Raw genomic sequence first — 12832 nt, forward strand, 5'->3', positions numbered from 1 at the left:
AGCACCATCCCCGTTCCCAGTGCCCCGAGCACCATCCCGGTTCCCGCAGCCCCGAGCACCATCCCCGTTCCCAGTGCCCCGAGCACCATCCCGGTGCCGGCGGCCCCGCGCGCGCGGCCGCGGCCGGCTCGGCTGCCACGTCAGGCCTGGGCGGCCCCGACGGGCGGAGCGGAGCGGCGCGGCGCGGAGCAGAGCGGGGCCGGTGCGGGGCCGGTGTGGGGCGAGGATGGGCGGCTGGGCGCTGGCGGTGCTGCTCTGCGCGCTGCAGGCGGGCCGCGCCGCCGGCACCGAGCTCACCTTCGAGCTGCCCGACAGCGACAAGCACTGCTTCCACGAGGAGCTGGAGCGGGGCCTCAAGTTCACGCTGGACTACCAGGTACGGCCCCGCCGGGCGCCCCTGCCCGTGCCCGTGCCCGTCCCCCCGACCCTGACCCTGCTCCTGCCCGTGCGCCCCTGCCCTGCACCTGCCCGTGCACCCCGACCCTGACCCGATGGCCCTGCACCCCTGCCCTGCCCCTATCCCGCTCTGTACACCCCTGCCCGTACGCCTCTGCCCAGCCCGTGCCCCTCTCCCTGCCCCTGCTCCCACCCGTGCCCCTGCACCTGTGCTGCCGCCCCTGCCCTGTACCCCCACGGCGCGCCCCACAGCCCTGGCAGGGCTCCACTTGCACCTGCCCGACACGCCCCAGCCAGACATCCCTCCCAGCTCCCCCCGCGCCACACCGGGAGCTGTTCCCAGCCCTGGCCGCACGCCCAGCAGTGCTCGTCTTGGAGGCGCTCAGCAGTGCCGAGGTGTGCCCACAGCAGCGGCAGGTGCAGGAGCCCCAGCACAGCCATTAGGGCCGGCTCAGGCTGTCCCCCTTGCCCAGGTATCGTGCATGAGCTCCAGGCACCTCGGAGCGCAGAGCTTCCCTGGGTGCTGCAGCAGCCTGCGCCCCCGGCCTGTCGCATGCCCTCAGCAGCCGTGAGCCCCATGCCCTGTGCTGCTGAGGCCACGGCCCCAGGACAGAGCAGGGCGCTGGGGAGCAGAGGTACTCCCAGGGCAGTTCTGCAGGTGCCACCCGTGTGTCTCGTTCCTCAGGTGGTCACAGGGGGACACTACGATGTGGACTGCTATGTGGAGGACCCCAACGGCAGGACTATCTATAAGGAGACCAAGAAGCGGTACGATAGCTTCCCACATCGAGCTGAAATCAAGGGTGTCTACACTTTCTGCTTCAGCAATGAGTTCTCCACCTTCTCGCACAAAATTGTCTACTTCAACTTCCAAGTTGGCGATGAGCCGCCGATCCTGCCCGACATGAGCAACCGAGTCACTGCCTTGACACAGGTTTGTTGTGCACCACGACTCTCTTCTCACATCAGGAAGAAGGTCCTGCTGCAACTCCCACTTGTGGCCAAACAGCCCAAACCCATGGGATGGCTGGTCAGGACTCATCCCCCTTCCCCTCTGTCAAAAGCAGAAGTGCCCAACTGCCAGCTAACTGCTCCGGCAGGTTGCAGGCACAGTTGTCCTCTTGGAGCGAGAGCAGAGCTGCTAGCACAGGCAGAACAGATGCACAAAGACAGATGCCGAGGGTGCTCTGAGCAAAGGCAGAGCCAGTCTGAACCTCCTCAAGTCCTGCAGCCCCGTGGTTTTCACCAGGGCTCACCCCATACAGGGCAGAGTGCAGCGAGGCTTTTCCATCCCTTGTATGAGCCAGGAGGGGTGGCCGTGCTCGGGGCTGGGACTCAAACCCCCTCCCTGAATTCCAGCCCCAAACGCAGAGGGGCTCCCTAGGTGGGCTCAGTGGGCTCTGGCCCACCGTTCCCAGGCTCCACGCTCTGTACCCTCAGGACAGCAGGGTATCCCTGCCCTGCAGTCAGACTGCCCCAGCACCCCCTTCCCTCCAGAGCACGAGGTGCTCGATGCCGCGGGCAGCTGGGCCCCAGATGCTCCCAGCAGGCACCTCCATCAGGGCCTGATCTCGAGCGTTTGCCCTTCAAGCAGAACTGCTCTGGCGCAGGGGCCTCACCCTCTCCTGCTGGCAGAAACCAGCAGCACAGGGAGCATCTGCCCATCTCTAACGCCCAGGGATGATCCTCAGCTCCCTTCACCACAAGTGCCAGGTCCAAGCTATGCTGTGTCAGGACTTGGGAGAAATGGAGCTTGTTTGTCTCCCCAGATGGAGTCTGCCTGCGTCACGATCCATGAAGCTCTGAAAACAGTGATAGACTCCCAGACTCACTATCGCCTGCGGGAAGCGCAGGACCGGAACAGAGCAGACGACCTCAACGGCCGGGTTTCGTACTGGTCGGTTGGGGAAACCATCATTCTCTTTGTGGTCAGCATTGGCCAAGTGATGCTGCTCAAAAGCTTCTTCACTGAAAAGAGACCAGGCAGTGGTGGAGCCGGCACCTAGGAGCCGAAGACGTTCCTGTGCCCAGACCTGCAGGAGAGGGTGGGAGGCAGGAGGGGGCGGACAGACAGCAGTCTCCTGGGTCACATGTTTGCCTCTGTCCTTTGCAAGGTGCTGCCATAGGGAGGGGGCTGGGGAAGAAGCAGGGGATGATGCAACGCTGCTGATCTAGACAGCAAACGGTCGTGGGCACGGGCCTCCCTGAGCAGTCCCCGCTAGCGACACTTCCCTCTTTGCCATCGCCCGCTGGCTCCACGGTGCCTGCTGCTCCCTGCCCCTCGCCCAGCCTGTCTGTCCCTGCTCTCCGACTTCTCCGGGGAAGAGGGAGGACTTGCCAAGGTTTTGCATCAACAGTCTGTCCTCTTACCCGATGCCCATTGCCCCTCCAGAGCCAAATGCGACTGCAAGGTGCAGCCCCACGCCCAGCAAAGCCACACACTGCCTGCACGCACCCAGCAAAGCCCCAGGCCAGGGGGGCAGGGTGCTGCGTCCAGGCCCCCCCGACAGGAGTTCAAGGGGGATGGGGCCAGAGCAGACCCCCCCCCAGCACCCTYCGACTGACCTTCCCAGTGCCATAGGATGTGCTGTTAGCCTGGAGGAGACCTGCAGGATTTGTGCCTCCAGAGGCTGTGGAAGAGCTGGACACAGGACGGGCCCCCAGGGCTGCTGGCACGCGTGAGCACAGCTCCTCTGCGTGTCCGCAGCAGACAGGTCGGGCTCCCCGTCGCTCACCAACACAAGCACAGCATTGCCAGCCCACAGCCAGGGCTCCAGGAAACCCTCGTTGCCTCTAAAAACAGAGGTGAGGTTTCAGCAGGGGCTTTTGCTCGGTTATTTTGTTTGCTTTCCAAGCCCCTGTCCTCACAACGAAGCACTTCCCAGGCCCTTCTCAGCAGGAAGAATTAGCAATATACCTGATAGAAGATGAAATTTTCGTAATTACATGAGTCTATACCTGGGGCTTGGGCACCACAAATGACGCTGTGCCCAGCAAACAGCAGGCAGGAGCAGGCACAGCTCTGCTCCATCTGTGCCAAGGGAGGGACCACAGCCAGCAGGAAGCCCCCAGCCCCTTCCCAAGCAGCAGTGAGAACGCCCTGCTATGTTGAGACTGCAACCCCACCACCACCCTTTCACCGGATTCCCCCAAACACAGACCCTCCTGCTTCCCTCGGCCGCAGCAGTGATGCTGGCAGGGTGCAGCACACCGGTGACCTGCTGTTCCCAAATCACCCCACAGCAACTTGTGCGTGACCCCACTGGAGACTAGCGCATCAGACACTGCCATCAGCCCGCCAGCAGGCGTGCACAGGAATCACACTCCTCCTGAGCCAGAGCAGCACCACTGTAACGCTACTTTGCCTCTTCATAATAAACCCATGAGATCATGGTCCCTGCTGCCGTTATTGGATCCTGCTCCCAGGCACGGGCAGCAAGGTACACTAGCAGCCAGCACGGAGATTTCCTTCCCTGCCTGCAGCAGGCCCTGCCAGTTCCTGCCTCATCAGGCCACTAATCCCCTCCCAGAGCTCCTGGATTGCAGTCACCRCCAGTGCACAGCGCAGTCCGCACGGGCCAACGTGCTCCTGCCCCTCCACGCGTGCCAAGAGCCCAGCTGAGCTCACCTGCACGGCTGCACCACTCTGCAAACCAGGGCTCTGCGGGGTGGCTGCCAGCCTCGCGTGGGCCGTACGGGGCTGGAGGAGCCCGGCTGGGCCGGCCTGGGCTCGGCCCGCAGCCTCGCTGCAGAGCCGCCGCATCTGAGCGTCGCTGCGCAGCAGAGGGAGCTCTGAGAACGCAGACGGGAGCAGTCCCCTGCCGCCAGCCCGGCCCGCTGCCGGGGCTCTGCATCCATCTGCCTGCACGCCAGATCCGAGCTGTGCATCCACACGCCTCCCGCCAGGTCGGGGCTGTGCATCCATGTGCCTCCCTGCCAGGTCGGGGCTGTGCATCCATCCACCTCCCCGCCAGGTCGGGGCTGAGCATCCATCTGCCTGCACGCCAGATCTGAGCTGTGCATCCACACACCTCCCCGCCAGGTCGGGGCTGTGCATCCATCTGCCTCCCCGCCAGGTCGGGGCTGTGCATCCATCCACCTCCCTGCCAGGTCAGGGCTGTGTAGTCATCCGCTTGCACACCAGGGTCTGGGCTAGCTTGGGGAGTCCTGCAGCACCAGTCCCACCTGGACCATGGCTGCTGGGCTGGGGGTCTGCAGCAGGACAGCTGACAGCTCTGCGCCCCACCGGCTATGCCAGCCTGTGCCTGTGCTGCTGCTGTCTCACCAGCTCCCCCGAGAGGCTGTCCCCTCCGGGCAGCCCCCTCCCGAGACACCGAAGATGACCACACGGTAGCAGCTGCCTCCCAGGGAGTCCAGCTGGCATCAGCGATGTCCCTGAGCACTTGCCGGTTCCCCAGCACCAGGCTGCAAGGGCACTGGGGGCTGCTGGCTCTGTCTTTTGCCCCCCATGGCCCCCAGAGCCCCTGCAGCAAGTGCAGGGCTTGCACAGCAGTTCCCAGAGCTGAGACCTCTCTGAGGCCGTGCCCAGAACCGCCGGCTTGGCACAGCCCCAGGGGCCTCATCCAGCCCTGCAGCGGCAGCCCGGGGCACAGAGAAGGGTTCCTGCAGCGCAGCCTGCGCGTAGGGCCGGATACGGGATCAGCACCAGCCGGAGCAGTGCCAGTCTCCCTGCTGGTCCTTGGCAGACCTCCCTCCAAGAGGAAGTGTTTTAACACAGCCAAGCTCCTCTCCCTCCCTTCCCTGCCCGCTGGCAGCCCGGGCCATGCGCAGGCTTGGCTGGCATCGTCAGCAGCGGATGAAGGGACGCCCGGCCCTGGACCAGCAGCCAGTCCCCGGGAGACCCCCCTCGCAGGGGGCACCTCTCCCTGCGTCCCCACCAACACAGCCAGGTCACGGGCAAGGCCACGTGCCAGCTGGGAGCAAATCCACAGGCTGGGCCTTGTCCGCAGGGGATAGCAGGGGCCAAGGGAGCCCAGCGACCGGCTGTGGCACGCGAGCGCTGGGGAGCAAGGCAGCAGGATCCCCGGCAAGGTGCAGCCCGGCAGCACTTGGGACACGTGCGGACGCTGCCTGTTGGGTGCATCCCGGCTCCTGGCAAACGTGTAAGTGCACAAGCAGTGCAGGTCACAGGGCTTTATCATTAACCGCTCCCTGAGGTCAGGGGAACACGGTGGCCCCGAGACCAAGCCATTCCCAACTCTCAGCTCTCCATCCGCCATCCCTCACCAGCGGCATTGCTGCCTGCCTGCCTGCCTGCCTGCAGGCTCGGAGCAGCTGCTCTGGGTGGAGGGCAGGGCGCGAGGAGCGCTGCTGTGCTGGCAGCCCCTGGCCAAGCCCAGGCTGCCGGGGGGGCTCCGGCCCCAGTCCCACGCGGACCCCCCCGTCCTCGGCCGTGGGTCCCATGCTGAAGCGCCCAGGGCTGCATCCTTCCCCTGGGGCGGTGGAGCAGCAGCTCCGGCCACATCGCCGAGCCTCTCGCAGCCCCGGCACGGCTGGCCTCCTGCCAGCTCCCGCGTCCGGCGGCAGCTCCGGCCTTGGAGCAGTTGCTACGCAGCCGGGAGCGGGCAAGCTCCCGTGACTCACAACGACCTTCGGCAGGAGCAACCGGCTCCCGTTTCCAGAGAGGAGCTGCCAGACGGGTGCAGAGCGGGCTCGCAGAGCCTGGTGTCCTGGGAACAGCGCCAGCCACGGCCCGAGAGCGGGGAGCAGCTCGCGCCTGCCGAAGCCCCGGCTCCACTGCCCAGGGGCCCGGCGGGGGCTGAGCAGAGCCCCCCGCTCCCTCTGCAGAGAGGACGGTGCCGAGCCCCGGCCAAACTTGCTGCACTCCCCGGCGCTGCCCCTTCCCCCCTCCTCCTGGGGGCGATCAGGGTCCCTCTGACCCCCCGGACCACCCCACTGCAGCGAGCGGAGCTGCCAGGAGCTGCTGGGGGCCAGCTGGGGCCAGACCCCTCCCCGCCAGCCCGCCCCAGCCGCAGGCACCCGGCAAGGAGAGGCAGCCGCAGGACGTTTTATTGCTCTGCCGAGCTCTGCTCCAGCAGCTTTCCAGTAAGCTTGGAGGCACAGGGAGGGGAGAGGGGACGAGGGGCACTCGCACACCTGCCCGGCAGTGGGACCAGCTCTCCCCACCCCTTGCAGAGGTGCTTTGGGGTGCAGGAGCAGAGCTGCGATGACCCTGTCCTCCGCCAGGCCGGTCCTGCACCCGTCCTGCATGCTGCTCCCCGGCTGCAGCCCCGGTCCCGTCCCCGGCACGTGCCAGCCGGAGCCCGAGGCGGCGGCGCGGGATGCTCGGTGGGGAGTGGGGCCGCCCCAGGCTCCCCAGCCGTGGCCTCACAGAGAGCTGCTCTCGCAGGCGCTGCCCGTGGCCGGCAGCCCCGGCGCCTCCTGCCTCCGCTTGGCCCGCAGGGAGGAGGCCGAGCAGTGGAAGGAGCCCGTGGCCGGGGAGGGCGGCTCCGGCGCGGGACCCTGCCCACAGGGGCAGCCGCACCCCGCGCCCCTCCGGAAGGGGATGGTGAAGAGCCCGTAGGTGATGGGGTCTAGGCACGCGTTGAAGAGGCCGAAGATGAAGAGGATGTGGCTGAGGGACTGCGAGACCCTCTTCTCCATGGCCCGTGGGCAGAACCAGTACCACAGCCCCAGCAGGTAGTAGGGGGTCCAGCAGATGATGAAGGAAGCGACGATGACCACGCTCATCTTCAGCATGCGCAGCCGTGCCCGCGGGATGTTGTTCCTGGAGCACCGCAGGGACATGTCCCTGGAGGAGACTGAAACGCAGGAGCGCAGCCGGCTTAGCCAGCTGGCCGGGACGGGGACCCCATGCCCATGGGGAAGCGCCAGGGGTCCCCGCTTAGCCTTTGCCTCCCCGGCCCCCCCATTCCCAGGACCCCCGCAAAGCCCCTGACACGGGGACGCGGCCCCGTGCACGGACACTCACAGATGCCGGAGCCCATGCGCCGGGAGATCTCCAGGAGGATGTGCGCGTAGCAGCACACCATGACGAGCAGCGGCAGCAGGAAGAGGCAGGCGAAGCTGAGCATGTTGTAGAGGGTCTCGTGCCAGGGCTGGGCGAAGCTGCCCCGCGTGGTGCACTGCGTGAAGTTGCGCGGGGAGCGGACGGTGACCGTGCGGAAGAGGAACAGCTGGAAGCAGAGCACGGATGGGCCGGCGGCCTCTGCCCAGGGCCACGGAGGAGACGGGGACCCTGCCGCATCCCTGCAACGCCCTGGCAGGGCACGAGGGATCTGGGGTCCAGGGAGGGAGCAGAGCTGCAGGACCGGGGCAGAAGGGGGGGGGGTGCGAGGGATGGGATACCTGCGGCACGGAGAGCCCGGCGCTGAGCAGCCAGGCGGCGTAGAGCATGAGCTGGTTCCTCCTCCGGGCGCGGGCGATGGCCAGCGGGCGCAGGATGGCGGCATGCCGGTCCAGGCTGATGACCACGGTGACGAAGGCGGAGGCGTACATGGCCAGCAGCTTGAGGTACATGAGGAGGCGGCAGGCCAGGTCGCCCGCCCGCCACTGCACGGTGATGTTCCAGACGGCGTCCAGCGGCATCGCCACCACCGTCACCAGCAGGTCGGCCGCCGCCAGGTGCAGCAGCAGCACCCGGATGTGGGAGCGCCGGCCCCGCCGCCGGCCCCCGGCCGCCCGCAGCACCGCCAGGTTGCAGCCGGCGGCGAGGGCAAAGAGGGCGAAGGTGATGACCACACGGGCCTGGGCGGCGGGGGAGAAGGTGGGCAGCCGCAGGGCCTCCTCGCTGCCGTTGGGCCGGGGGCTCCAGGCGCAGCCCCTCTCCGGGGGGGGCAGGCTGCCGCAGGCCGCTGCGCCGGCTGCCCCGCTGCCGTTCCCCAGCGCGGGCTCGGCATCCTGCCGGCTCCCTCCTGCCGCGACAGGCAGCRTCAGCACCGGGCCAGCCCCCACCTGGGCCTATCTGGGGGGTCTCTGGGGATGGGAGCTCCGCAGGAGCATGGTCAATCTCAGCATGGGAGGAGAGAGGCAGCCCCCAGCCCCCCGGAGCCCTGCTCTCTGCTAGGGCTSTAGCMTCTGCCYCAGGGACCCTTGCCCCAGCTCRCTGCATTCCCATCCTTAGCTGCTCCTTGCATCCCTGCTCCCTGCTAGGGCTCTAGCGTCTGCCCCAGGGACCCTCTCCCCAGCTCGCTGCATTCCCATCCTTAGCTGCTCCTTGCATCCCTGCTCCCTGCTAGGGCTGTAGCCTCTGCCYCAGGGACCCTTGCCCCRGCTCGCTGCATTCCCGTCCTTAGCTGCTCCTTGCATCCCTGCTCTCCTGACCCCGCAGAGCTGGGAGGGTCCTCGGCAGCAGCAGGCAGGACCAAGGGAGGCAGCCTCACCTGACCCCAACCCACCACCCGCCCCAGGCCATTCCTGCTGCCCGGCCCTTTCCCCACCCTGGAGCATCCCTCCTGGTCCTGCAACGGTGACAGAGAGCCTCCCAGCCCCAGAGAGCCCGAGGCAAGGGGCTCCGTGGGACCGGGCACCCCCAGCCCCACACCCATCTCACCTCCAGCCGCAGCCTCCGGCCCAGCTCCTCCGCTGAACTGGGCCATGTCCCGGCTGCCGCTCACACTCTCCCACCTCGCTCCTCCAAGGGCTCCTGCATTAGCGCTGCGTCCAGCCGCGGCGAGCCGGCCGGGGGCCCAGCTTGCCGAGCACTGAGCAAGAGCACCGCACTCACCACCGGGAGAGCGGGGAGCAGGGCAGGTATTGCTGCTGCTCTGCCGCCTGCAGCCACCTCCACTCCTGTCCCTGGCCACGCGCAGCAGGCGATCGGTGGGATGCCCTTGGTGGCTCAGGTTGCTCCTTGACGTAACCAGCCCGCTTGGAACGTCTTGCTCCTTTACCCCTGCACCACCCACATGCAAAAACACACGCACGCACAGGCCCTCGTGCACACGCATGCACTGAGGCTCAAATGCACATTCAGACACACACACATGCCAGTACACACATGTACATACACACACACACACACACACAGAGCTCTGCCACAAGGTCTCTCCGAGTGCCCTCTATCCCAAGGCACACAGCTCCGTCCTGCTCCATCCACTCCCACTGCACAGTCATCCCAAACCCCTTCCTAAAGCTGAACAGGAAGACAAGTCCCCCTCAAGCCTGAAGCCTTTTGCAACATGGGGCTGGGGTGTCCCCTGCGTGACGCCTTGTGCTGCTGCTCCCAGGAAAGCCCCTGGATCTGCCCTGCCCGGGCCGGGGTGACRCACATCCAAGGCACTGGGGCTGGGCAGGGAGGGAAATGCCCTGCAGCCGCGGGAAGGAGCCCCGCTGGCTGGGCCAGGCCCAGAGCCCCGGGGAAGGACCTGCCCCAGCACTGCAGCCCCGGGCTGGGCGCTGCGGCACGTGCTCCCGGGGGGCTGCGATCGCCRCTGCCAGGCCCCAAACCTGGTGAGCAGTGCAGCTCCCTGCCTCGCACACCACCCCTCTGCAGCCACCCCACAGCCTGGACCCAGCGGGGCCGGGTGCAGCCACGTCCCCTCGCCCCGCGGTCAGCGCATCCCGCCCCGCTGTGGCGCACCCGCCGCAGCACTGCCCCGAGGCAGGTCYGGCTGCTTGCTCCCCTGCCACCAGCCCCTGGGCTCATCTCCTCCCGCTCTGGCCTTTTTCTTCCTCCCAGCTGCTCCACTCTCCATCAGACCCATCCCGCTGCCCCGCCGCTCCCCAGCTGTCCACACTCGCAGCTCAAAGGAACAGGCACCGGGATCCGCAACGGTCAGCTCGGGGGTCCGGCTGGGGGTCTGGGCTGGGGGTCCGGCTGCACAGCGGGAGCCTCGATTCACAGGGCATCCAGCTGGGTGCAGTGGGGGCACAACGGCTCATTGCTCTGGGTGCAGTTTGCTGGGGCCCAGAGACCCACAGGTCCCTCCCCACTCAGCGTCTGCCCGCTGCCCCCCAGCCCGTGGCTGTCCCCACGGCCGGAGCACATCCCCACGGCTGGACCACATCCCCACGGCCAGAGCCACAAGGACTGGGGGAGGGGAACATGGCTCTCTTGCATCTCAAAGACTCTGTCCCCCTGGCAGAAGGAATTAACGTTATTAGCAAGTCATTTCACAGATAAGTGGGGCTCATTAGCCCTGCAGACCCCCTGCCCCAGAGCCCCTGGAGCGGGAGGAGAAGGGCCCCCCGGCACATTAGCATCTGGCTGTCAGTCCCTTTGACGGGGTCCCCATGAGGGACCCTCCGGCCGTCCCTGGCCCCGAGCGCAGGCCGGCACCCCACGGGGAGCCCATCGCCGCGGGCAGTGCAGGAGGTGCAGACGAGGCTCCCCCCGGCAGCCCCCCGTGCACATGCTCTCATCCTGGGCTGGCCGCTGCCCTGCGAGCCAGGGGTGCTGGGGAGGCCCCAGCTCCCCGGGGCCGGAAGACGGCCCTTCGGAAGAGGTGTCTCTCCTGATACCTCTGAGCAATTGCTTTCCCAGATGCCGTCCCGTGGGGCTGCAGCCTCCTGCCTGGCCGCAGCTGCACGGCCTTGCAGCCCCCCAGCCCCGCAGCCCCACGGCGGGGGCACAGCAGCTCCGCATCGGTGCCCGGCGCCCCTGCCCCACTCCCGGAGGGAGGCCGGTGCCCCACTGCAGAGCAGGAATTGCACTGGCTCCACTGGCCTCTCCGGTCTCCTTCCCAGCCCCAAGCCGCTGTCTGGGGGCTGCCGCGGGGACTTTGGCATGCTGCACCCCAGCCATGCACTGCGCCCGCCCAAGCCCGGCTCCCACTGCGGGGACAGAGGCGACACACAGGATGGGCACAAGGGTTTATTTATGTACAATCGTGGCCAGCCCCAGCACGTGCAGCACAGATCCGGGCTCACGCGAGAGGCACCTCGTCCCCGCCACCTTCCAACTGTCCAAGAGGGGACACRTGTCCCCCGAGGCTGCAGAGCCGCACACATCTGCTTGGTGCACCACAAAGCCACACGGCGTCTGGGGCTCCAGTCCCCGGAGTCCTGGCAAGGACGGGTCAGTCCTGGGGCTGCGGCGGGAGCAGAGCCTCCAAGAGAGAGAGCAGATCCGCGGAGAGTTCCTGTGGGGAAGCAGAGGGATGGGTGAGACGGGGCAACCGGCCAGTGCAGGGGGTTCAGGGCAGGGTCCTGGGGGTCTCCTGGTGGGACCAGGAGGACAGACCAGCAGAGCCCAGAGCCACCCACCAGGACAGCACCTGGTCAGGGCCAAGCTGCTCTGTGGCCTCAGGTCCATCCCACCAGTGGAGACCCCAGCAAACACATGGGGAGACCCTCCAGGGAGGATCGGAGGAGGCTGAGGGAGCGCACACCAGGCATGCACCCGCCGCAGGCTCAGCACCAGTCTCAGGGAGGAAGGGGGATGCTTCTTGGTCCCATTCCCAGGCAGCGTTGCCACCACCCCAGCACCAGTCCCCCCGCACGGCCCCAAGTGAAGGCCACAGGCACTCCAAGGCTGAGCTCTGCCTCTCGTCAGCCCCACGCAGAGGAAGGACATCTGGGCTCATCCCACCCCGCGACAGAGCGCACCTACCTGGGTGATCATCCCGGCATCCGCAAACTCTGGCAGCGTCAGCCCCGCGTCCAGGACGGGGTCGCTGGGGGGCTCCGGGGGGCTCCCTGCCCCTGCGCAGTGAGGAGGGGACAGCCAGGAGGATGCGCCGAGGATGAGAGCCCCATCCAGCTCTGGGGGGCTCCCTGCCCCTGCAGAGTGAGGGGGGGGCAGCCAGGAGGACGGGTCGACGACGAGAGCCTCGGGCACCTCCGCGGGGGTCCCAGCTGCAGGGACACAGGGCAGCAACCCCCAGGCGCCCATCCCCACACCGAGGGCCCCATCCAGCTCCGGGGGGCTCCCTGCCCCTGCGCAGTGAGGAGGGGACAGCCAGGAGGACGCATCGATGACAAGGGCCCCGTCCAGCTCTGGGGGGGTGCCGGCCGTAGAGCCACAGGGTGGTGACCCCCAGCCACCCGTCCCCACGCCGGGGGCCCCGTCCAGCTCCGGGGGGCTCTGTGACCCAGCGCAGCGAGGAGGGGGCGGCCAGGAGGACGCGTCGACGACGAGGGCCCTGTCCAGCTCCGGGGGGGCCCCGGCCGCGGGACCATACAGYGGCGACCCCCAGGCGCCGGGGGGTGAAGTGGGCGGCGGCGGCGGCGGGGGCCGGCAGCAGCCCAGCCCCGGGGGGCAGAGCGGGCAGCGGCGGGCGGCCGCCCCCCGGCGCCGCGCCAGCGCCTCCTCGCTGAGCCCCAGCAGGGCCGAGAGGTGCCCGATGTAGCGGGCGGCGAGGCGCAGGGTCTCCACCTTGGTGAGGCTCTGCCCCGCGGGCGCCAGCGCRGGCGGCAGGTAGAGGCGCAGCGTGCGCAGCGCCCGCGCCAGCTGCCTCATGCGCAGCTTCTCGCGCTCGCTGGCGCTCTGCCGCGGGCCCCCGCCAAGCGCCCC

The 12832-nt window shown here is 68.0% G+C and overlaps 3 protein-coding genes across 3 annotated transcripts in view; 1 reads left to right on the top strand and 2 right to left on the bottom strand.

Annotated features, from left to right (window-relative positions):
• Positions 1–2402, top strand: part of TMED3 (transmembrane p24 trafficking protein 3) — a 6603-nt gene extending 4201 nt beyond the window's left edge. Inside the window, exons 2-4 of the mRNA XM_026060734.1 lie at positions 226–376; positions 1082–1330; positions 2166–2402. Coding sequence (XP_025916519.1) covers positions 226–376; positions 1082–1330; positions 2166–2402 — 637 coding nt within the window. The remainder of the gene's footprint in view (positions 1–225; positions 377–1081; positions 1331–2165) is intronic.
• Positions 2403–6706: 4304 nt separating this feature from the next.
• On the bottom strand, positions 6707–8975 carry LOC112963564 (gonadotropin-releasing hormone receptor-like). Its single transcript, XM_026060727.1, has 4 exons — positions 8930–8975; positions 7726–8291; positions 7349–7553; positions 6707–7178 (listed from the first exon to the last, which is right to left on the bottom strand). Exons 1-4 carry the CDS (start codon positions 8973–8975, stop codon positions 6745–6747), a joined length of 1251 nt encoding a protein of 416 aa, XP_025916512.1. The 3' UTR covers positions 6707–6744.
• Positions 8976–11269: 2294 nt separating this feature from the next.
• MESP2 (mesoderm posterior bHLH transcription factor 2) lies at positions 11270–12820 on the bottom strand (the record flags this gene model as incomplete). Its single annotated transcript, XM_026060728.1, has 2 exons — positions 11270–11459; positions 11930–12820. Coding segments are annotated over 2 exons (954 nt in total), but the record flags the coding sequence as incomplete, so codon positions are not given.
• Between the last annotated feature and the right edge of the window lie 12 nt (positions 12821–12832).

Source organism: Apteryx rowi, unplaced genomic scaffold (assembly GCF_003343035.1).
Source record: "Apteryx rowi isolate R43461 unplaced genomic scaffold, aptRow1 scaffold_170, whole genome shotgun sequence".
Lineage (NCBI taxonomy): Eukaryota > Metazoa > Chordata > Aves > Apterygiformes > Apterygidae > Apteryx > Apteryx rowi.